At 40.8% G+C, this 25,599-nt stretch overlaps 1 protein-coding gene across 2 annotated transcripts in view; it reads left to right on the top strand.

The window, feature by feature from the left end:
• The window catches only part of LOC121368759 (PCI domain-containing protein 2-like), an 89,422-nt gene that overhangs the window by 18,167 nt on the left and 45,656 nt on the right, over nt 1-25,599 (top strand). Inside the window, exons 3-9 of one of the 2 annotated variants that reach the window (XM_041493517.1) lie at nt 3,061-3,182; nt 4,314-4,329; nt 4,997-5,012; nt 10,502-10,641; nt 15,819-15,922; nt 17,962-18,037; nt 22,635-22,729. In XM_041493517.1, the coding sequence (XP_041349451.1) occupies nt 3,061-3,182; nt 4,314-4,329; nt 4,997-5,012; nt 10,502-10,641; nt 15,819-15,922; nt 17,962-18,037; nt 22,635-22,729 (569 nt within the window). Of the gene's footprint in view, nt 1-3,060; nt 3,183-4,313; nt 4,330-4,996; nt 5,013-10,494; nt 10,642-15,818; nt 15,923-17,961; nt 18,038-22,634; nt 22,730-25,599 lie in introns of those variants that run through there. The other variant, XM_041493509.1, reaches the window with a different exon arrangement.

The following is a 25,599-nucleotide window of genomic DNA, read 5'->3' as shown; positions in this document are numbered from 1 at the left end:
CTCCTGTCCTTCAAGCACGCTCACGTGGCCAGTTGTATTTTGTAATGTTGTTTACGTGTATTACAGGAACTCCTGTCCTTCAAGCACGCTCACGTGGCCAGTTGTATTTTGTAATGTTGTTTACGTGTATTACAGGAACTCCTGTCCTTCAAGCACGCTCACGTGGCCAGTTGTATTTTGTAATGTTGTTTACGTGTATTACAGGAACTCCTGTCCTTCAAGCACGCTCACGTGGCCAGTTGTATTTTGTAATGTTGTTTACGTGTATTACAGGAACTCCTGTCCTTCAAGCACGCTCACGTGGCCAGTTGTATTTTGTAATGTTGTTTACGTGTATTACAGGAACTCCTGTCCTTCAAGCACGCTCACGTGGCCAGTTGTATTTTGTAATGTTGTTTACGTGTATTACAGGAACTCCTGTCCTTCAAGCACGCTTGTATTTTGTAATGTTGTTTACGTGGCCAGTTGTATTTTGTAATGTTGTTTACGTGTATTACAGGAACTCCTGTCCTTCAAGCACGCTCACGTGCCAGTTGTATTTTGTAATGTTGTTTACGTGTATTACAGGAACTCCTGTCCTTCATTCACGTGGCCAGTTGTATTTTGTAATGTTGTTTACGTGTATTACAGGAACTCCTGTCCTTCAAGCACGCTCACGTGGCCAGTTGTATTTTGTAATGTTGTTTACGTGTATTACAGGAACTCCTGTCCTTCAAGCACGCTCACGTGGCCAGTTGTATTTTGTAATGTTGTTTACGTGTATTACAGGAACTCCTGTCCTTCAAGCACGCTCACGTGGCCAGTTGTATTTTGTAATGTTGTTTACGTGTATTACAGGAACTCCTGTCCTTCAAGCACGCTCACGTGGCCAGTTGTATTTTGTAATGTTGTTTACGTGTATTACAGGAACTCCTGTCCTTCAAGCACGCTCACGTGGCCAGTTGTATTTTGTAATGTTGTTTACGTGTATTACAGGAACTCCTGTCCTTCAAGCACGCTCACGTGGCCAGTTGTATTTTGTAATGTTGTTTACGTGTATTACAGGAACTCCTGTCCTTCAAGCACGCTCACGTGGCCAGTTGTATTTTGTAATGTTGTTTACGTGTATTACAGGAACTCCTGTCCTTCAAGCACGCTCACGTGGCCAGTTGTATTTTGTAATGTTGTTTACGTGTATTACAGGAACTCCTGTCCTTCAAGCACGCTCACGTGGCCAGTTGTATTTTGTAATGTTGTTTACGTGTATTACAGGAACTCCTGTCCTTCAAGCACGCTCACGTGGCCAGTTGTATTTTGTAATGTTGTTTACGTGTATTACAGGAACTCCTGTCCTTCAAGCACGCTCACGTGGCCAGTGTTTACGCCAGTTGTATTTTGTAATGTTGTTTACGTGTATTACAGGAACTCCTGTCCTTCAAGCACGCTCACGTGGCCAGTTGTATTTTGTAATGTTGTTTACGTGTATTACAGGAACTCCTGTCCTTCAAGCACGCTCACGTGGCCAGTTGTATTTTGTAATGTTGTTTACGTGTATTACAGGAACTCCTGTCCTTCAAGCACGCTCACGTGGCCAGTTGTATTTTGTAATGTTGTTTACGTGTATTACAGGAACTCCTGTCCTTCAAGCACGCTCACGTGGCCAGTTGTATTTTGTAATGTTGTTTACGTGTATTACAGGAACTCCTGTCCTTCAAGCACGCTCACGTGGCCAGTTGTATTTTGTAATGTTGTTTACGTGTATTACAGGAACTCCTGTCCTTCAAGCACGCTCACGTGGCCAGTTGTATTTTGTAATGTTGTTTACGTGTATTACAGGAACTCCTGTCCTTCAAGCACGCTCACGTGGCCAGTTGTATTTTGTAATGTTGTTTACGTGTATTACAGGAACTCCTGTCCTTCAAGCACGCTCACGTGGCCAGTTGTATTTTGTAATGTTGTTTACGTGTATTACAGGAACTCCTGTCCTTCAAGCACGCTCACGTGGCCAGTTGTATTTTGTAATGTTGTTTACGTGTATTACAGGAACTCCTGTCCTTCAAACACGCTCACGTGGCCAGTTGTATTTTGTAATGTTGTTTACGTGTATTACAGGAACTCCTGTCCTTCAAGCACGCTCACGTGGCCAGTTGTATTTTGTAATGTTGTTTACGTGTATTACAGGAACTCCTGTCCTTCAAGCACGCTCACGTGGCCAGTTGTATTTTGTAATGTTGTTTACGTGTATTACAGGAACTCCTGTCCTTCAAGCACGCTCACGTGGCCAGTTGTATTTTGTAATGTTGTTTACGTGTATTACAGGAACTCCTGTCCTTCAAGCACGCTCACGTGGCCAGTTGTATTTTGTAATGTTGTTTACGTGTATTACAGGAACTCCTGTCCTTCAAGCACGCTCACGTGGCCAGTTGTATTTTGTAATGTTGTTTACGTGTATTACAGGAACTCCTGTCCTTCAAGCACGCTCACGTGGCCAGTTGTATTTTGTAATGTTGTTTACGTGTATTACAGGAACTCCTGTCCTTCAAGCACGCTCACGTGGCCAGTTGTATTTTGTAATGTTGTTTACGTGTATTACAGGAACTCCTGTCCTTCAAGCACGCTCACGTGGCCAGTTGTATTTTGTAATGTTGTTTACGTGTATTACAGGAACTCCTGTCCTTCAAGCACGCTCACGTGGCCAGTTGTATTTTGTAATGTTGTTTACGTGTATTACAGGATCTCCTGTCCTTCAAGCACGCTCACGTGGCCAGTTGTATTTTGTAATGTTGTTTACGTGTATTACAGGAACTCCTGTCCTTCAAGCACGCTCACGTGGGAACCAGTTGTATTTTGTAATGTTGTTTACGTGTATTACAGGAACTCCTGTCCTTCAAGCACGCTCACGTGGCCAGTTGTATTTTGTAATGTTGTTTACGTGTATTACAGGAACTCCTGTCCTTCAAGCACGCTCACGTGGCCAGTTGTATTTTGTAATGTTGTTTACGTGTATTACAGGAACTCCTGTCCTTCAAGCACGCTCACGTGGCCAGTTGTATTTTGTAATGTTGTTTACGTGTATTACAGGAACTCCTGTCCTTCAAGCACGCTCACGTGGCCAGCCCTAGACTGCAGATGGAGAAACCAGAATCGTACGTGCAACGTGTCTTTGAGCCACCGTACGACGAGATGGTTGCTGCACACTTACGGTAAGGGCTATTCCAGCGTTGATCATGTGGTGGTGGTGGGGGGGGGGGGGGGAGCAGCTTGTTTTGTACACCCACAAAATAAAATAAATATAAAAAAATTAAACCAATTATAACATTGCTCTGCGAATTGAAATATGGGCCTGGTGACTTACAACCTATTTATATTTTCATTATTACTGCACATATAAAATCTCTTGATTATACTTCATTCATTCATTCGTGTAACTGCTGTCAGAGACCAACTGAACTGATACATGTTTGTGTCTTTTATTTAAATAACACAATTTATCACATTATTTTAGTTGATTATGTTTTTATTTAATAAGACTGTTTGAAGAACAACCTACTTTTGATGACTTTCTTGTTACATGTATATGGTTACTCCCTGGGAGTCTGAATGACTTTCTTGTTACATGTATATGGTTACTCCCTGGGAGTGAATGACCATTCTTGTTACATGTATATGGTTACTCCCTGGGAGTCTGAATGACTTCTTGTTACATGTATATGGTTACTCCCTGGGAGTCTGAATGACCATTCTTGTTACATGTATATGGTTACTCCCTGGGAGTCTGAATGACTTTCTTGTTACATGTATATGGTTACTCCCTGGGAGTCTGAATGACCATTCTTGTTACATGTATATGGTTACTCCCTGGGAGTCTGAATGACTTTCTTGTTACATGTATATGGTTACTCCCTGGGAGTCTGAATGACTTTCTTGTTACATGTATATGGTTACTCCCTGGGAGTCTGAATGACTTTCTTGTTACATGTATATGGTTACTCCCTGGGAGTCTGAATGACTTTCTTGTTACATGTATATGGTTACTCCCTGGGAGTCTGAATGACTTTCTTGTTACATGTATATGGTTACTCCCTGGGAGTCTGAATGACTTTCTTGTTACATGTATATGGTTACTCCCTGGGAGTCTGAATGACTTTCTTGTTACATGTATATGGTTACTCCCTGGGAGTCTGAATGACTTTCTTGTTACATGTATATGGTTACTCCCTGGGAGTCTGAATGACCATTCTTGGTTTAGTTTGACTAGTATGGTTACACCCTGGGATAGCCATCTACAATGACTTTCTTGTTACATGTAATATGTTTGTGGTTTTTTTTTACAGCTGCATCTGGGCTGTAGTCTGACTTTATGAAGCCTTGGATGTCTTGTTATCATGTACTAACTGGTTACTCACCCAAATTTGGGAGTCTTTGAATGACTTTTACTTGTTACCATGTATATGTGTATACATCCCTGGGAGTCATTGATTAGTGACTTTACTTGTTACATGTATATGATATACTATACTACCCGTGGGGGTCGTTGATTAGTGATATACTGTTCTACAGTCCGTTTTGATTAGTGATATGGTTACTCCCGTGGGAGTCTGAATGACTACAGTTACTTGTTACATGTATATGGTCCGTACCACCGGGCGAGTCTGAATGACTTTCTTAGTCCGTACCCCCGGGGCGCGTATTATGGTATACTCCTTATCTGGGAGTCTTAGTGAATACATGACTATTCTTGTTACATGTATATAGTCCGTACTCCCGGGGCGTTGATCTGATATACATGACTACAGTCCATACCACCGGGGCGCGTTTTAGTTTGTACTAGTTTGATTAGTTTTACATGTATACTACAGTCTGACCAATTAGCCATTACTACAGTCCGTAAACGCGTTGATTAGTGATTTAGTTTACAAAATTTGATTATAATATATTATCCGTACCACCGGGGCTGAATTGATGTTTACAGTGGTTTATTTGATACATGCTGCAGTCTACAACCGGGCTTGATTAGCGAATACATGACTTTAGTCGAAGCCTTGATGTGATGTCATAGCATTGTCATGTTTACTATAGTCCGTACCACCGGGGAGCGTTGATTAGTCCTGAATACTCCCATACCACCGGGGCGCTTGATTAGTGATATACATGTATACTACAGTCCGACCACACGTTGATAGTGATACATGTACCAACCACCGGGGCGCGTTGATTTGTCATTATGAGCAGATAGCTTTGTATAGGGTTAAGTGATATACATGTTTACTATAGTCCGTACCACCGGGGTGCATTGATTAGTGATATACATGTATACTATAGTCCGTACCACCGGGGCACATTGATTAGTGATATACATGTATACTATAGTCCGTACCACTGGGGCACGTTGATTAGTGATATACATGTATACTACAGTCCGTACCACCGGGGCGCGTTGATTAGTGATATACATGTATACTATAGTCCGTACCACCGGGGCGCATTGATTAGTGATATACATGTATACTATAGTCCGTACCACCGGGGCACATTGATTAGTGATATACATGTATACTATAGTCCGTACCACCGGGGCACGTTGATTAGTGATATACATGTATACTATAGTCCGTACCACCGGGGCACGTTGATTAGTGATATACATGTATACTATAGTCCGTACCACTGGGGCACATTGATTAGTGATATACATGTATACTATAGTCCGTACCACCGGGGCACATTGATTAGTGATATACATGTATACTACAGTCCTTATCACTGGGGCGCGTTGATTAGTGATATACATGTATACTATAGTCCGTACCACTGGGGCGCGTTGATTAGTGATATACATGTATACTATAGTCCGTACCACTGGGGCGCGTTGATTAGTGATATACATGTATACTATAGTCCGTACCCCCGGGGCACATTGATTAGTGATATACATGTATACTACAGTCCGTACCACCGGGGCGCGTTGATTAGTGATTTACATGTATACTACAGTCCGTACCACCGGGGCGCGTTGATTAGTGATATACATGTATACTATAGTCCTTATCACTGGGGCACATTGATTAGTGATATACATGTATACTACAGTCCGTACCACCGGGGCACATTGATTAGTGATATACATGTATACTACAGTCCGTACCACCGGGGCACATTGATTAGTGATATACATGTATACTACAGTCCGTACCACTGGGGCGCGTTGATTAGTGATATACATGTATACTATAGTCCGTACCCCCGGGGCGTATTGATTAGTGATATACATGTATACTACAGTCCGTACCACCGGGGCGCGTTGATTAGTGATATACATGTTTACTACAGTCCGTACCACCGGGGCGCGTTGATTAGTGATATACATGTATACTATAGTCCGTACCACTGGGGCGCGTTGATTAGTGATATACATGTATACTATAGTCCGTACCACTGGGGCGCGTTGATTAGTGATATACATGTATACTATAGTCCTTATCACTGGGGCGCGTTGATTAGTGATATACATGTATACTATAGTCCGTACCACTGGGGCGCGTTGATTAGTGATATACATGTATACTATAGTCCGTATCACCGGGGCACATTGATTAGTGATATACATGTATACTACAGTCCTTATCACTGGGGCGCGTTGATTAGTGATATACATGTATACTACAGTCCGTACCACCGGGGCGCATTGATTAGTGATATACATGTATACTACAGTCCGTACCACCGGGGCGCGTTGATTAGTGATATACATGTATACTATAGTCCTTATCACTGGGGCGCGTTGATTAGTGATATACATGTATACTACAGTCCGTACCACTGGGGCGCGTTGATTAGTGATATACATGTATACTATAGTCCGTATCACCGGGGCACATTGATTAGTGATATACATGTATACTATAGTCCGTACCACCGGGGCACGTTGATTAGTGATATACATGTATACTATAGTCCGTATCACTGGGGCACATTGATTAGTGATATACATGTATACTATAGTCCGTACCACCGGGGCACGTTGATTAGTGATATACATGTATACTATAGTCCGTATCACTGGGGCACATTGATTAGTGATATACATGTATACTATAGTCCGTACCACTGGGGCGCGTTGATTAGTGATATACATGTATACTATAGTCCGTACCACTGGGGCGCGTTGATTAGTGATATACATGTATACTACAGTCCGTACCACCGGGGCGCGTTGATTAGTGATATACATGTATACTACAGTCCGTATCACTGGGGCGCGTTGATTAGTGATATACATGTATACTATAGTCCGTACCACTGGGGCGCGTTGATTAGTGATATACATGTATACTATAGTCCGTACCACCGGGGCACATTGATTAGTGATATACATGTATACTATAGTCCGTATCACTGGGGCACATTGATTAGTGATATACATGTATACTATAGTCCGTATCACTGGGGCACATTGATTAGTGATATACATGTATACTATAGTCCGTACCACTGGGGCGCGTTGATTAGTGATATACATGTATACTATAGTCCGTACCACCGGGGCACATTGATTAGTGATATACATGTATACTACAGTCCGTATCACCGGGGCACATTGATTAGTGATATACATGTATACTACAGTCCGTACCACCGGGGCACATTGATTAGTGATATACATGTATACTACAGTCCGTACCACCGGGGCACATTGATTATCATCATCGGCTACAGTCCGTACCACCGGGGCACATGCCAAATATGTATACTACAGTATTTAGAGGAGAGGATACACACAACATTTTTCTATCAGCAATAAGGGATCTTTTATATATACCAGATGGGGAAGGGAAAACTAAATGAGAGAATTGTAATAGCTGCCAGTAACAACAAGGGATCTTTCATATATACCAGGTGGGGAAGGGAAAACTAAACGAGAGAATTGTAATAGCTGCCAGTAACAACAAGGAATCTTTCATATATACCAGATGGGGAAGGGAAAACTAAATGAGAGAATTGTAATAGCTGCCAGTAACAACAAGGGATCTTTCATATATACCAGATGGGGAAGGGGAAACTAATTGAGAGAATTGTAATAGCTGCCAGTAACAACAAGGGATCTTTTATATATACCAGATGGGGAAGGGGAAACCAAACCAGAGAATTGTAATAGCTGCCAGTAACAACAAGGGATCTTTCATATATACCAGATGGGGAAGGGGAAACCAAACCAGAGAATTGTAATAGCTGCCAGTAACAACAAGGGATCTTTCATATATACCAGATGGGGAAGGGAAAACTAAATGAGAGAATTGTAATAGCTGCCAGTAACAACAAGGGATCTTTCATATATACCAGATGGGGAAGGGAAAACTAAACGAGAGAATTGTAATAGCTGCCAGTAACAACAAGGGATTTTTCATATATACCAGATGGGGAAGGGGAAACTAAATGAGAGAATTGTAATAGCTGTCAGTAACAACAAGGGATCTTTCATATATACCAGATGGGGAAGGGGAAACTAAACGAGAGAATTGTAATAGCTGCCAGTAACAACAAGGGATCTTTCATATATACCAGATGGGGAAGGGAAAACTAAACGAGAGAATTGTAATAGCTGCCAGTAACAACAAGGGATCTTTCATATATACCAGATGGGGAAGGGAAAACTAAACGAGAGAATTGTAATAGCTGCCAGTAACAACAAGGGATCTTTCATATATACCAGATGGGGAAGGGAAAACTAAATGAGAGAATTGTAATAGCTGCCAGTAACAACAAGGGATCTTTCATATATACCAGATGGGGAAGGGAAAACTAAACGAGAGAATTGTAATAGCTGCCAGTAACAACAAGGGATCTTTCATATATACCAGATGGTGAAGGGAAAACTAAACGAGAGAATTGTAATAGCTGCCAGTAACAACAAGGGATCTTTCATATATACCAGATGGGGAAGGGGAAACTAAATGAGAGAATTGTAATAGCTGTCAGTAACAACAAGGGATCTTTCATATATACCAGATGGGGAAGGGAAAACTAAATGAGAGAATTGTAATAGCTGCCAGTAACAACAAGGGATCTTTCATATATACCAGGTGGGGAAGGGGAAACTAAATGAGAGAATTGTAATAGCTGCCAGTAACCTCTGTAAAAGACCCTGCCATGTTTTGGGAGTTTTTCTCCCCCATGTAATCTTCATCCCTGCTGAATTGACGTTTTTTTGTGCAATTTTTGACCATTGCAGGGCTAGCACTGACACTCGCCAAATTCATCAAATGCAGATTTTAAAAACAATTGACAAACTTTATTTTATATGTAATTTGATGAAACACTTTCATGTAATAATTGATACTGAGTTAGAAAATAAGTGGATTTCTGCTTTTTTGAAGTTTAAAGTAAAATTTGTTAAACATGTCTGCTTGCCCAGAGCTGTCTCTGGTTTGTAGTGTATTTGTCTGCTCACTCAGAGCCATCCCTGGTTTGTAGTGTATTTGTCTGCTCACCCAGCTGTCTATGGTTTGTAGTGTATTTGTCTGCTCACTCAGAGCTGTCCCTGGTTTGTAGTGTATTTGTCTGCTCACTCAGAGCCGTCCCTGGTTTGTAGTGTATGTGTCTGCTCACCCAGAGCTGTCCCTGGTTTGTAGTGTATTTGTCTGCTCACCCAGAGCTGTCCCTGGTTTGTAGTGTATTTGTCTGCTCACTCAGAGCTGTCCCTGGTTTGTAGTGTATTTGTCTGCTCACCCAGAGCTGTCCCTGGTTTGTAGTGTATTTGTCTGCTCACTCAGAGCTGTCTCTGGTTTGTAGTGTATTTGTCTGCTCACCCAGAGCTGTCCCTGGTTTGTAGTGTATTTGTCTGCTCACCCAGAGCTGTCCCTGGTTTGTAGTGTATTTGTCTGCTCACTAAGAGCTGTCCCTGGTTTGTAGTGTATTTGTCTGCTCACTCAGAGCTGTCCTTGGTTTGTAGTGTATTTGCCCAGAGCTGTCCCTGGTTTGTAGTGTATTTGTCTGCTCACTCAGAGCTGTCCCTGGTTTGTAGTGTATTTGTCTGCTCACCCAGAGCTGTCCCTGGTTTGTAGTGTATTTGTCTGCTCACCCAGAGCTGTCCCTGGTTTGTAGTGTATTTGTCTGCTCACCCAGAGCTGTCCCTGGTTTGTAGTGTATTTGTCTGCTCACCCAGAGCTGTCCCTGGTTTGTAGTGTATTTGTCTGCTCACTAAGAGCTGTCCCTGGTTTGTAGTGTATTTGTCTGCTCGCCCAGAGCTGTCCCTGGTTTGTAGTGTATTTGTCTGCTCACCCAGAGCTGTCCCTGGTTTGTAGTGTATTTGTCTGCTCGCTCAGAGCTGTCTCTGGTCTGTAGTGTATTTGTCTGCTCGCCCAGAGCTGTCTCTGGTTTGTAGTGTATTTGTCTGCTCATCCAGAGCTGTCCCTGGTTTGTAGTGTATTTGTCTGCTCACTCAGAGCTGTCTATGCTTTGTAGTGTATTTGTCTGCTCACCCAGAGCTGTTCCTGGTTTGTAGTGTATTTGTCTGCTCACCCAGAGCTGTCTATGGTTTGTAGTGTATTTGTCTTTAACACACACACATCGTTCACAAGGATCTTTCAGAGTCAGAAAGATGAAAACTGGAGTCTTCCTGTTCTCTTCTCTGTCAGTCTTGACCTGCGCCTCTTTGCCAACAGTGTGAGTATTGAAGCTGTAGTGTCATGTATATTATCACTAGTCAGAAAGATGAAAACTGGAGTCTTCCCGTTCTCTTCTCGGTCAGTCTTGACCTGCGACTTCACCAACAGTGTGAGTATTGAAACTGTAGTGTCATGTGTATTATCATTAGTCATAAAGATGAAAACTGGAGTCTTCCCGTTGAGTATTGAAGCTGTAGTGTCATGTATATTTAGCCATTTGGAATAGATCATCAACATTACTTTTCATACCATCACTGGTCATTCTTTGATATCGGATTATATTAATAATCACTATCTACATGTAGGCTACATCACACAGAAAATCTTTTAGTTACTTAGTCCTTAACCCAGGCTTGGCTAATCACTGATTAACACTAACTGTGAGTTAAATTCCTTAACCCAGACTTGGCTAATCCCTGATTAACACTGTGAGTTAAATTCCTTAACCCAGGCTTGGCTAATCACTAATTAACACTAACTGTGAGTTAAATTCCTTAACCCAGACTTGGCTAATCACTGATTAACATTAACTGTGAGTTAAATTAACCCAACATTGCTGAAACGCACTTTTAACTCTGAGTTAGCAAACTCAGGGTTAGTTTTAACTAACCCAGGGTTAGTCTTCAATAACTCTGGGTTAAGTGCAGTTGGCCAATCAGTGCAAAGTAAATGTACTTCCTGTTGTCAACATTAAATATGCCTAACGACAAAGGTTGATGACAGGACATTGTGTCATCGTCGTTTCGTTTCGCACACAAAAAATAAGACACATTTTACTGTAATATTTTTATGTCATATTTAACAGCTTGTGTAGTTTTTAGAATTCATCTTTTAAGCTTTTCTATACATTATGAAAAATATAAATATACTAAGTGTCCTTGTCTGATCAATGTGGAACAGACAATTATTTTGACGGAGTAAAGATTACCTAGAAAGCTATGTCTCAGTGTTCACATTTGTTTTTAATTTCAATGACATCACTTTACATTTTCCTACAATAGTAATAAGAATAAACTAATCTAGATATTTCCATTTTTAAACAGCTCAAAATCTTTCAGTGTAAAATTGCTTTTTGTATGTGTATGTAATAGTTATGAATACATGTGGCTGTAATTAAAAACCTGCTATACTTTTGGAAATTATACCGTTTGCTAAATTATGGTAAAATGTTTAATACTGTGTGTAAAAAGAAAGAAAAAAGGCTGACCATGAGCTAGGAATGCCTGACGTTTGACCCCCATGTTAGGTGGCCCCATACCAGTGCAACCCCAACACATTATCAGTTCACCCAAGAAAAAAGAAGAAGCCCTGTTCGCCTCCACTTGGGGTTTGGTGTATCTGTTCTTGAACAACGATAATGAGAAATAAACATGATACAGACTAGGTGTACTATACATCTAGGTAAAATAAGTTATGTGATCACTAACAGCCATATTGTTTAATGTTTAATGTTACTTGGAAGGAAATTCAAATTCACGTAGAAAAAAAATCAAATTATATTTTGGTCCTTTAAATAAAATATATAATATTCATTTATGAGTACACATATATGTAATGCAGATTTTAATAAGCTGGAATGAGAGATTGCCCATTATGGCCATGACACGACAGGTGCTATTAAGTCAAAAGCCCTTTGATCCATGCTGACCAAACTGCCGTGTATATTTTAATAGTTAACCGTTATCACTGCACACATTTCCAGATGGCGTTTATCTTCTTGATGCTTAATTACTAATTACCACGAATGACCCCATTCATTAATCTCACTAGTAAAGAAAAGGTATAGAAATACAAATAAATTTTGCACTAATAATTCTAAAACTGTTACTTTATCATGACGAGTACCATTTTCGTGACCCATTGCTAAATGGCCAGTTACAAGCTTTGATTTCTTACATCAGTCATATAGTTCTCATTCATGTAATTTTATTAAAGCTGGTTCTTTGTTCTGTTATTAATAAGTATTATAAATACTAGTGGTTCACTTTGTTATGAGTGTCACCTTTCATAAGAACAATGGCTATGACTGTGTGCTTTATTAGACCTACTAAATTTTGTCATGTCACCAAATTGCATTTACACTATCTGTAACTGTATGTCAACGAACATCATTATCGCCAACAGGTGGAATTGGTCTGTTTCACACGGGGAAGGCAAAAACAAAAAAATAAGGAAAAACATGAGTATTATTATCCCACATTTCAGAAATACAAGAATGGTGAACTCATTAAAATAAACTTTATAGACTGGGTTATTTTGTTATTATTTTTAAATGAAAAATAAATCAAGTCTCCCTCTTGTTAAAAACTTCGCCCTCTCAAAATATGTGAGAGAAGTGACTTGGCTCTATTTGTACCTTGTGTGAGAGAAGTGACTTGGCTCTATTTTTACCTTGTGAGAGAAGTGACTTGGCTCTGTTTGTACCTTGTGTGAGAGAAGTGACTTGGCTCTGTTTGTACCTCGTGTGAGAGAAGTGACTTGGCTCTGTTTGTTCCTCGTGTGAGAGAAGTGACTTGGCTCTGTTTGTACCTCGTGTGAGAGAAGTGACTTGGCTCTGTTTGTACCTCGTGTGAGAGAAGTGACTTGGCTCTGTTTGTACCTCGTGTGAGAGAAGTGACTTGGTTCTGTTTGTACCTCGTGTGAGAGAAGTGACTTGGCTCTGTTTGTACCTCGTGTGAGAGAAGTGACTTGGCTCTGTTTGTACCTCGTGTGAGAGAAGTGACTTGGCTCTGTTTGTACCTCGTGTGAGAGAAGTGACTTGGCTCTGTTTGTACCTCGTGTGAGAGAAGTGACTTGGCTCTGTTTGTACCTCGTGTGAGAGAAGTGACTTGGCTCTGTTTGTACCTCGTGTGAGAGAAGTGACTTGGCTCTGTTTGTACCTCGTGTGAGAGAAGTGACTTGGCTCTGTTTGTACCTTGTGTGAGAGAAGTGACTTGTGTGACAGAAGTGACTTCGCTCTGTTTGTACCTTGTGTGAGAGAAGTGACTTGTGTGAGAGAAGTGACTTCGCTCTGTTTGTACCTTGTGTGAGAGAAGTGACTTGGTTCTATTTGTACCTTGTGAGAGAAGTGACTTGGCTCTGTTTGTACCTGGTGTGAGAGAAGTGACTTGGCTCTGTTTGTACCTCGTGTGAGAGAAGTGACTTGGCTCTGTTTGTACCTGGTGTGAGAGAAGTGACTTGGCTCTGTTTGTACCTCGTGTGAGAGAAGTGACTTGGCTCTGTTTGTACCTCGTGTGAGAGAAGTGACTTGGCTCTGTTTGTACCTTGTGTGAGAGAAGTGACTTGTGTGACAGAAGTGACTTCGCTCTGTTTGTACCTTGTGTGAGAGAAGTGACTTGTGTGAGAGAAGTGACTTCGCTCTGTTTGTACCTTGTGTGAGAGAAGTGACTTGGTTCTATTTGTACCTTGTGTGAGAGAAGTGACTTGGCTCTGTTTGTACCTTGTGTGAGAGAAGTGACTTGGCTCTGTTTGTACCTCATGTGAGAGAAGTGACTTGGCTCTGTTTGTACCTTGTGTGAGAGAAGTGACTTGGCTCTGTTTGTACCTCGTGTGAGAGAAGTGACTTGGCTCTGTTTGTACCTTGTGTGAGAGAAGTGACTTGGCTCTGTTTGTACCTCGTGTGAGAGAAGTGACTTGGCTCTGTTTGTACCTCGTGTGAGAGAAGTGACTTGGCTCTGTTTGTACCTCGTGTGAGAGAAGTGACTTGGCTCTGTTTGTACCTCGTGTGAGAGAAGTGACTTGGCTCTGTTTGTACCTCGTGTGAGAGAAGTGACTTGGCTCTGTTTGTACCTCGTGTGAGAGAAGTGACTTGGCTCTGTTTGTACCTCGTGTGAGAGAAGTGACTTGGCTCTGTTTGTACCTCGTGTGAGAGAAGTGACTTGGCTCTGTTTGTACCTCGTGTGAGAGAAGTGACTTGGCTCTGTTTGTACCTTGTGTGAGAGAAGTGACTTGGCTCTGTTTGTACCTCGTGTGAGAGAAGTGACTTGGCTCTGTTTGTACCTCGTGTGAGAGAAGTGACTTGGCTCTATTTGTACCTTGTGTGAGGCGTGCATAATAGTCGTAACATCAAAGCAGCAACCTAATTTGTTTTAGTTACAATTTAAATAAATCCCTTTTGGATTTAATTTAATTTTAATTTAATTTTAATATTTAACAGACTAGATCTGTTCCCCTTTCTTGATCCTATTGGTAAAACGACCAAACAACTTGCACCAAAATCATCTTTATTTAATATTTGACATATTAAAGGAGGGGGGGGGGGTGAACTTGAAATAGTTGTGACTGCAAAACATAAAAAATAAAAATTGGAGAATGGGTCCACTGAGGTGATTAGATCCTATGATGCAACTACCTCAGGCAAGCACTCAACCGAGCTGGATCCTGCCTGGTCAAACTGGGAACGATCTGACTTGGGGCGAACTGGCTTGGGGACAAAATGTCTGATACCTTTGACGAATGACTTGGGTTTACTTCCAGCAGTAAAGTATAACCAGTCTTGCAATTCATGTTTTTAATTATTCATACTGTTATTTAATGGACAATTTAATGATAAGAGACGGTTAATACAGATCGATGTGTTTCCCGATATTGACCACCCTCCACCCTCCCAATCCAAAAATAAAATCAATGAACCAGCTATTCTACATCATTAAACATTTTGTTCGTGGAATTTGACGTCACTGTAATTTGACGTCACTGTAATTTATGCTGAGATTCTATTTCAGCACAATTTTACATTTAAAACGCATCTAAACATACAAATGGAATCAAATTCGCCATTCTTAATCACTGGTTAGACATTTATCTGCAGGTCAGAGCTGCTTTTACTTTAACCCAGGGTTAGGGTATATTTAACTCGTGGTTGGTGCTAACCAACGTTCAAACAACACAGTTTTCAATCAGTGATTAGATTTAACTCAGGGTTAGGCAGGGTTAGCGCTAACCCAGGTTTTGAAAAACCCAGCCCAGATTTTGAACTCTGACCGCCTCGAAGATATAAGACTGTTCCCCACTCCAAATTGTGTCCTTCAAACATATATGCTTGATGTGCACTATTTCGAATACTATGAAAATACATTTATATTTTTAATGTTCACTCCCCATCCAGCATTTTGAGCATTTGAATGAAATTGTAATGTTTATTTTGTTATGATGTTAATATATTGAATATTTCAGGCAGATATCCAGGCCGTGAAGAAAAGTGTCGGTAAACCGGGAGAGAGACTCGAGAAAGCAGCCGAACTTCTCATGGGTTGTTTCCGCGTGTGTGCCAGTGACAAGTACAATTAATTACCTCGTTCAAATAAGACTTTTAAAAACAAACATAGTAATAGTCATTTATTGATGAAAATGGCCATCATACTGTCAGGTTTTTGGTAATAGATACGGTTACAGAAATATAATAGATGTGTCTGAAAGATCTGTTTCCTAGGTGAAAATCACGTGAAGTGAGGTCTAGTTACCTAGTAATACTGTCCCCTGTAGTCCAACATCCATTGGTTAGGAAAGAAGGAAGGAAATGTTTCCTAGGTGAAAATCTCGTGAAGTGAGGTCTAGTCACCTAGTAATACTATCCCCTGTAGTCCAACATCCATTGGTTAGGAAAGAAGGAAGGAAATGTTTCCTAGGTGAAAATCACGTGAAGTGAGGTCTAGTCACCTAGTAATACTATCCCCTGTAGTCCAACATCCATTGGTTAGGAAAGAAGGAAGGAAATGTTTCCTAGGTGAAAATCTCGTGAAGTGAGGTCTAGTCACCTAGTAATACTATCCCCTGTAGTCCAACATCCATTGGTTAGGAAAGAAGGAAATGTTTCCTAGGTGAAAATCTCGTGAAGTGAGGTCTAGTCACCTAGTAATACTGTCCCCTGTAGTCCAACATCCATTGGTTAGGAAAGAAGGAAGGAAATGTTTCCTAGGTGAAAATCACGTGAAGTGAGGTCTAGTCACCTAGTAATACTGTCCCCTGTAGTCCAACATCCATTGGTTAGGAAAGAAGGAAGGAAATGTTTCCTAGGTGAAAATCACGTGAAGTGAGGTCTAGTCACCTAGTAATACTGTCCCTTGTAGTCCGACATCCATTGGTTAGGAAAGAAGGAAGGAAATGTTTCCTAGGTGAAAATCTCGTGAAGTGAGGTCTAGTCACCTAGTAATACTATCCCCTGTAGTCCAACATCCATTGGTTAGGAAAGAAGGAAGGAAATGTTTCCTAGGTGAAAATCTCGTGAAGTGAGGTCTAGTCACCTAGTAATACTATCCCCTGTAGTCCAACATCCATTGGTTAGGAAAGAAGGAAATGTTTCCTAGGTGAAAATCTCGTGAAGTGAGGTCTAGTCACCTAGTAATACTGTCCCCTGTAGTCCAACATCCATTGGTTAGGAAAGAAGGAAGGAAATGTTTCCTAGGTGAAAATCACGTGAAGTGAGGTCTAGTCACCTAGTAATACTATCCCCTGTAGTCCAACATCCATTGGTTAGGAAAGAAGGAAGGAAATGTTTCCTAGGTGAAAATCTCGTGAAGTGAGGTCTAGTCACCTAGTAATACTATCCCCTGTAGTCCAACATCCATTGGTTAGGAAAGAAGGAAGGAAATGTTTCCTAGGTGAAAATCTCGTGAAGTGAGGTCTAGTCACCTAGTAATACTATCCCCTGTAGTCCAACATCCATTGGTTAGGAAAGAAGGAAATGTTTCCTAGGTGAAAATCTCGTGAAGTGAGGTCTAGTCACCTAGTAATACTGTCCCCTGTAGTCCAACATCCATTGGTTAGGAAAGAAGGAAGGAAATGTTTCCTAGGTGAAAATCACGTGAAGTGAGGTCTAGTCACCTAGTAATACTATCCCCTGTGGTCCAACATCCATTGGTTAGGAAGGAAGGAAATGTTTCCTAGGTGAAAATCTCGTGAAGTGAGGTCTAGTCACCTAGTAAGTTTTTGAAATACTGTCCCCTGTAATCTGACATCCATTGGTTAGGAAGGAAGAAAATGTTTCCTAGGTGAAAATCACATGAAGTGAGGTCTAGTAACCTAGTAAGTTTTTGAAATACTGTCCCCTGTAATCTGACATCCATTGGTTAGGCAACATCTATTAGAAAATATAACTTGCCCTCTCCTTCCCTCTCTTTCTCTTACTCTCTATCATTTTCTTTCTTTCCATTTATTCTCTTAATAATTTATTGATATTTATTATATTTGTTATCTAGGCTGTATATGAAACATTATTCTAATTTTGTAAAATTTAGAAAAGGGTCTTAGGTGATCCCAAAGCTGCATAATGTGTGACGATAAAAATCATTGTTTTATAACCATTTTATTTAAATTACAGTCGTGCTGCCATTGAAGAGTCAAAGAAATGGGGAATGCTGAATATTGTTAATCAGCTTTTTAAGATATATTTTAAGGTAAAGGAATTATGAACATTAACACTTGTTTATAATACATTTCAAGTTGAGAGATTGTCAGCATTATTGTTAGCATTATTGTTAGTTTTTTGGCAAATATCAGTGTCCACTTCACACCAACACATTTCTGTGCAAACTCAATTATGTACACGGCATGAACATTTTGCTGACGTGCATGTATTCAATGCATTTGAGTTACTAGCACCACATCTACACCTCACTAATTCGACAGCAGCAGATGGGGCTGGTGCAGTATCTAATAACTTTGGTACGAGGTGCTTGTCTTCTCATATCCAGCCAAACTTGAAAGGGTCTGGAACTATGGGATGAAGAACAAGATCCTGCTCCCACACAGCCGATTGACAATGAGCTCTCATAATATGTTGCATCCATTCTCCAGAGGTTGGTGGTAGCAGTTCGACTCCTTTGTCATTGGACTGTTGCTTGAATAAGGTCCATCTAAGCTTGTGCGGTTCTGTGATGTTGACACCCTTCTTACAGAGAATGCTGCACAGATAAGATATGCATCCCTTTATGGTATCATTACAAGGCTCAATTCCAATTCCGAGGCCAGATATCTCGGTTAAAATACTCATGTCTGCTTTCAAGAATACTTGCAGGCAGGATTGCTTTGATTTACCTCTAATGTGGCCTGTTGTGTTGCAACCAGTCAGTGCCTGCTATTTACACACAACTCTTGCTCTATTTTCTCCAAGTGCCTTCTATATTGGTTGCAGCATAACAAGTCGATGTCAATCACCAGTGCCCATCAACATAGCTACTTTGTCGCCAAGAATAGGAACACACCTTAATGCAGCAAGCAACACATCTGTGTCTTGAGAGTATATATGAATGGTATACCCAGCTCTTGCTGCTTCTACAGCATGCAAAATCATCAGTGTGTCGGCCTTTTCTTGTGAACTTACACCAGGAATATGTCACCAGGTCTATTTGACATTACACTCTTACGGGTTGCAGTAATGATGAATCTTTGGGTTTTATCTACAAGCTTCTGTCCTAGGTAAAGGGTGAGAGAATCTTTTGTTGTAGTGCTTGCAAGAAATGATTTGCATCTTTAATTTTGGTAGTGTCATATACTTGATATCCAATCAATGGTGCTTTACTGCCTCTACACCGTTCTCGTGTTGTTCCCTTCAATGATTTCTCAATGAAATAATTATCAAAGACCACGTGGGTAACATGGTAGTTTTGAGCTTTAACATTTATAAGTTGAACATAGTCATTGCTGAGGGCATTACAGTTCTCAAAAGGTTTTACAGCCATCAACTCTCGCACAACAGCCATATCATCAACTATAAGACACTTATTAGAAGTTGTACCATGATCACATTCGTATGTCGGATAATCAGGCGAGTCCAGTATTGAAGTTTTATTTGGAAGGTTCTCGAGAACTGTCAACACTTTACTCTTATCTAATGTTGGATGAACACGGCCAGATGGAGTCATTAGTGTACAGGTGGTAGTTGAAAACACATACTTCCCAATTATCTCTTCCATGTTCACTTCACGAGATGAGCGTGCAACAATAAGCAATCTGGACATTAAACCCGTGGTTGCTCGAAGAGTTAGAACTTCAGACTTTGCTTGCAGTTTAATTTCTTTTGTCGAAGAGTTCCTTAACGGGCTTACATATTGTAATTTTGTCCCAGAGGTTGCCATCTCCATTCTTCGACATATATCTTCATCGCTGAGGATCCTCGTGTTTCTGTGGCACGGATGCTTTCCTCTATATGTTTAGGAAGTATCTCCTTAGTCATGAGTTTGAACAGTTGTTTTCTTGTGATGTGAAGATTTGGCATGGTTTTAGTACATGACGAAGGTTTTTAATAGCCCGTTCTTGTCTCAGTAACACAGAAAGATTAAGGCAGTGGTGTGCAGATCTATTCATATTTGGCATCCCAGCCATAGTTTCAGTCTCATTGGCAATTCGTGCCAATTCAGCAGCGCATATGCAGAATTTAAGAAGTGTAGCAGGAGATTGTTTGATGCCGTTGATGGCACCATAACCTTTCAAGCTTTTATTACCCTGCTCCTGGCCTTGATCTATCCCAAGACGGGTGAATGGAATTGTGTTAGAACTATTCACTGTGAACTCTCCTGAAAGAAACCGTTGCCATATTTCACGAACCACTGTCTGGAGTTGAAACATTCGTGCAATATATTCGGGGATATTCTGTGTTTAGTCAAGTCTATCATATGCAAAGAAATATATACACAATTTCTCAAGAGATGACAGATGTAAATACCAGTCGCCCTGGCGTGTGGCACATTGGAATTGCAGTAGGGTCATCACCTGCCCATTGAAACATGGATTCTGCAGAGTGTTTGGCATCAATGTCGGCCAGCTGCTTGTGAAGACTGAGAGACTTCAATATAACAAGCAATGCTTTGTGTGCTTCATTAATACCTTGTTTGGATCCACATGAAGTTGACAATAACTCAACACTATCCTCTAGTTGTGTGCGTACTGCAGGTTTTTCTGACAAGAATGCTTCTAACCAAAGATCAAACAGTGCTTGGAGCGTTACCTCGTGGGCTTCTATAACTCTGCTGTTGGTTTACAGTAACAGAACTATACAAATCTGCTTTGACCCAAGCATTGTCTAAGCCACTGCTTTCTATGGTCCTTCCTAAGCATCTCAGAGCACACAGTGATGTGTGAAAAGCTCCTGGGCATAAGACTAACTTATCTTTGTAATGGGAGTCTAGATGCGTCAACTTTAAAACTCACTTGTACAGATCCATATCAAATGTTACCACAAGTTTTTTGTCACCACCTGACACTAATTCATTGAAAATAAATACAGTAGACTTGATATATTTTACCTTTAAAAGTAAATTTGTAGAGGGTCTAGAAGTTGAGATATACCAGAAAATATATGTAAATGGTGGCCATTTTGAAATCCAAAATGGCGGTCATTAGGATGATGGGAAAAATTGGTAACAAGTGGTTTTGAATTCAGTGGTGTTATAATAGTTCCTCCTGAAAGTTACTAAGATTATACCCGAAAGTTTCCAGATTTATCCGCAATTGCAGATTTTTAATTGTCTGTACCATATTTCCAGGTTTTTTAGTTGTTTGTCCAAATTTTCCAATCTCAGTACCTATCTCTATAGCCAATCTCAGTACCTTTCGCTAACACCAATCTCAGTACTTATCCCTAACACCAATCTCAGTACTTATCCCTAACACCAATCTCAGTACTTATCTCTAGAGCTAATCTCAGTACCTATACCTAACACCAATCTTGGTACCTATCTCTAGAGCCAATCTCAGTACTTATCCCTAATATCAATCTCAGTACCTATCTCTAGAGCTAATCTCAGTACCTATCCTTAATGCCAATCTCAGTACCTATCCCTAACACCAATCTCAGTACCTATCTCTAGAGCTAATCTCAATACCTATCTCTAGAGCCAATCTCAGTACCTATCTCTAGAGCCAATCTCAGTACCTATCCCTAAAGACAATCTCAGTACCTATCTCTAGAGCCAATCTCAGTACCTATCTCTATCTCAATCCCTATCTCTGGAGCCAATCTCAATACCTATCTCTAGAGCCAATCTCAATACCTATCTCTAGAGCTAATCTCAATACCTATCTCTAGAGCCAATCTTAGTACCTATCTCTAGAGCCAATCTCAGTACCTAACACTAGAGCCAATCTCAATACCTATCCCTAGAGCCAATCTCAATACCTATCCCTAGAGCCAGTCTCAATACCTATCCCTAGAGCCAATCTCAGTACCTATCTCTAGAGCCAATCTCAGTACCTATCCCTTGAGCCAATCTCAATACCTATCTCTAGAGCCAATCTCAGTACCTATCCCTAGAGCCAATCTCAGTACCTATCCCTAGAACCAATCTCAGTACCTATCCCTAGAGCCAATCTCAGTACCTATCCCTAGAACCAATCTCAATTCTTATCCCTAGAGCCAATATCAGTACCTATCTCTAGAGCCAATCTCAGTACCTATCCCTAGAGCCAATCTCAATACCTATCCCTAGAGCCAATCTCAATACCTATCTCTAGAGCCAATCTCAGTACCTATCCCTAGAGCCAATCTCAATACCTATCCCTAGAGCCAGTCTCAATACCTATCCCTAGAGCCAGTCTCAATACCCAACCAAGGTGTTAAAATTTCTGGATTTGTTTCTTAACCCATGTTCATCTCTGCATAATAAAATAAAACTTTCTCTTAGTAAATGAATAGATAATAATATGAATTATGTAAAAAAATGTGTTTTGTGTAACTACACCACTAGAGCACATTGGTGTATTAGTCATCAGCTGTTGGATTTCAAACATTTGGTGTAATTTTGACACTTCAATTGTGTGCACTTCACACAGACACGACAGCACATACCATGACTTTTGACATATCAACTGTGGGGCATTAATTGGAATGGGTAAAAAACCAACTAGATAATGGATCCACCGAAGAGGTTCGATCTTACGAGCTAAGCACCTCAGGCGAATGCTCTACCCACTGAGTTAGATCCCACCCTATGTGTTACATGTGTTACATGTAGTCTCGTGTTTAGAAAATAAACAAGAAATCTGCTTACATTTCAGATTAACAAACTGCACTTGTGCAAGCCCCTGATTCGAGCCATTGACAGTCTGGTTATTAAAGACAAGTTCTCGCTGCCGCAGCTGATTACTTTCAGGTAATGTCACTGTCGCCTATATCTTTAACTTGAAAGCTGTCGCAGCTGATTACTTTCAGTTAACATAACGTCACTGTCGCCTATATCTTTAACTTGAAAGCTGCTGCAGCTGATTACTTTCAGGTAACATAACGTCACTGTCGCCTATATCTTTAACTTGAAAGCTGCCGCAGCTGATTACTTTCAGGTAAATTAACGTCACTGTCGCCTATATCTTTAACTTGAAAGCTGCCACAGCTGATTACTTTCAATTAACGTAACGTCACTGTCGCCTATATCTTTAACTTGAAAGCTGCCACAGCTGATTACTTTCAGTTAACGTAACGTCACTGTCGCCTATATCTTTAACTTGAAAGCTGCCGCAGCTGATTACTTTCAATTAACGTAACGTCACTGTCGCCTATATCTTTAACTTGAAAGCTGCCGCAGCTGATTATTTCAGCTGTTTCAGCTGATTACTTTCAAATAACGTAACGTCACTGTCGTCAATATATCTTTAACATGAAAGCTGCCGCAGCTGATTATTTCAGGTATCATGACGTCACTGTCGCCTATATCGAAAGCTGCTGCAGCTGATTACTTTCAGGTAACGTAAAGTGACTGTCGCCTATATCTTTAACTTGAAAGCTGCCGCAGCTGATTAACGTTTCAGGTAACATTCAGGTAACGTCACTGTCGCCTATATCTTTAACTTGAAAGCTGCCGCAGCTGATTACTTTCAATTAACGTAACGTCACTGTCGCCTATATCTTTAACTTGAAAGCTGTTTCAGCTGATTACTTTCAAATAACGTAACGTCACTGTCGTCAATATATCTTTAACATGAAAGCTGCCGCAGCTGATTATTTCAGGTATCATGACGTCACTGTCGCCTATATCTTTAACTTGAAAGCTGCTGCAGCTGATTACTTTCAGGTAACGTAAAGTAACTGTCGCCTATATCTTAACTTGAAAGCTGCCGCAGCTGATTATTTCAGGTAACATGACGTCACTGTCGCCTATATCTTTAACTTGAAAGCTGCCACAGCTGATTACTTTCAATTAACGTAACGTCACTGTCGCCTATATCTTTAACTTGAAAGCTGCCGCAGCTGATTATTTCAGGTAACATGACGTCACTGTCGCCTATATCTTTAACTTGAAAGCTGCTGCAGCTGATTACTTTCAGGTAACGTAAAGTGACTGTCGCCTATATCTTAACTTGAAAGCTGCCGCAGCTGATTATTTCAGGTAACATGACGTCACTGTCGCCTATATCTTTAACTTGAAAGCTGCCACAGCTGATTACTTTCAGGTAACGTAACGTCACTGTCGCCTATATCTTTAACTTGAAAGCTGCCGCAGCTGATTACTTTTAGGTAACGTGACGTCACTGTCGCCTATATCTTTAACTTAAAGCTGCCGCAGCTGATTACTTTCAGGTAACGTGACGTCACTGTCGCCTATATCTTTAACTTGAAAGCTGCCGCAGCTGATTATTTCAGGTAACATAACGTCACTGTCGCCTATATCTTTAACTTGAAAGCTGCCGCAGCTGAGTACTTTCAGGTAACGTAACGTCACTGTCGCCTATATCTTTAACTTGAAAGCTGCCGCAGCTGATTACTTTCAATTAACGTAACGTCACTGTCGCCTATATCTTTAACTTGAAAGCTGCAGCTGATTACAGCTGATTATTTCAGAAAGCTAGCTGATTATTTCAGGTGACGTCACTGTCGCCTATATCTTTAACTTGAAAGCTGCTGCAGCTGATTACTTTCAGGTAACGTAAAGTGACTGTCGCCTATATCTTTAACTTGAAAGCTGCCGCAGCTGATTATTTCAGGTAACATGACGTCACTGTCGCCTATATCTTTAACTTGAAAGCTGCCGCACTTGAAAGCTGCTGCAGCTGATTACTTTCAGGTAACGTAACGTCACTGTCGCCGATATCTTTAACTTGAAAGGTGCCGCAGCTGATTACTTTTAGGTAACGTGACGTCACTGTCGCCTATATCTTTAACTTAAAGCTTCCGCAGCTGATTACACTGTCGTCCTATATCTTTAACTTGAAAGCTGCCGCAGATGATTACTTTCAGGTAACGTGACGTCACTGTCGCCTATATCTTTAACTTGAAAGCTGCCGCAGCTGATTATTTCAGGTAACATGACGTCACTGTCGCCTATATCTTTAACTTGAAAGCTGCCGCAGCTGATTATTTCAGGTAACATGACGTCACTGTCGCCTATATCTTTAACTTGAAAGCTGCCGCAGCTGATTACTTTCAATTAACGTAACGTCACTGTCGCCTATATCTTTAACTTGAAAGCTGCCGCAGCTGATTATTTCAGGTAACGTAACGTCACTGTCGCCTATTTCTTTAACTTGTCTGTCGCCTATATCTTTAACATGAAAGCTGCCGCAGCTGATTACTTTCAGGTAACGTGACGTCACTGTCGCCTATATCTTTAACTTGAAAGCTGCCGCAGCTGATTACTTTCAGGTAACGTAACGTCACTGTCGCCTATATCTTTAACTTGAAAGCTGCCGCAGCTGATTACTTTCAGGTAACGTAACGTCACTGTCGCCTATATCTTTAACTTGAAAGCTGCCGCAGCTGATTACTTTCAGGTAACATGACGTCACTGTCGCCTATATCTTTAACTTGAAAGCTGCCACAGCTGATTACTTTCAATTAACGTAACGTCACTGGCGCCTATATCTTTAACTTGAAATCTGCCACAGCTGAGTACTTTCAGGTAAATTAACGTCACTGTCGCCTATATCTTTAACTTGAAAGCTGCCGCAGCTGATTACTTTCAATTAACGTAACGTCACTGTCGCCTATATCTTTAACTTGAAAGCTGTTTCAGCTGATTACTTTCAAATA

The sequence above is a fragment of the Gigantopelta aegis genome, chromosome 1 (genome assembly GCF_016097555.1).
Source record: "Gigantopelta aegis isolate Gae_Host chromosome 1, Gae_host_genome, whole genome shotgun sequence".
In the NCBI taxonomy this organism is placed as follows: Eukaryota; Metazoa; Mollusca; class Gastropoda; order Neomphalida; family Peltospiridae; genus Gigantopelta; species Gigantopelta aegis.
This window is presented reverse-complemented; position numbering and strand designations above follow the sequence as displayed.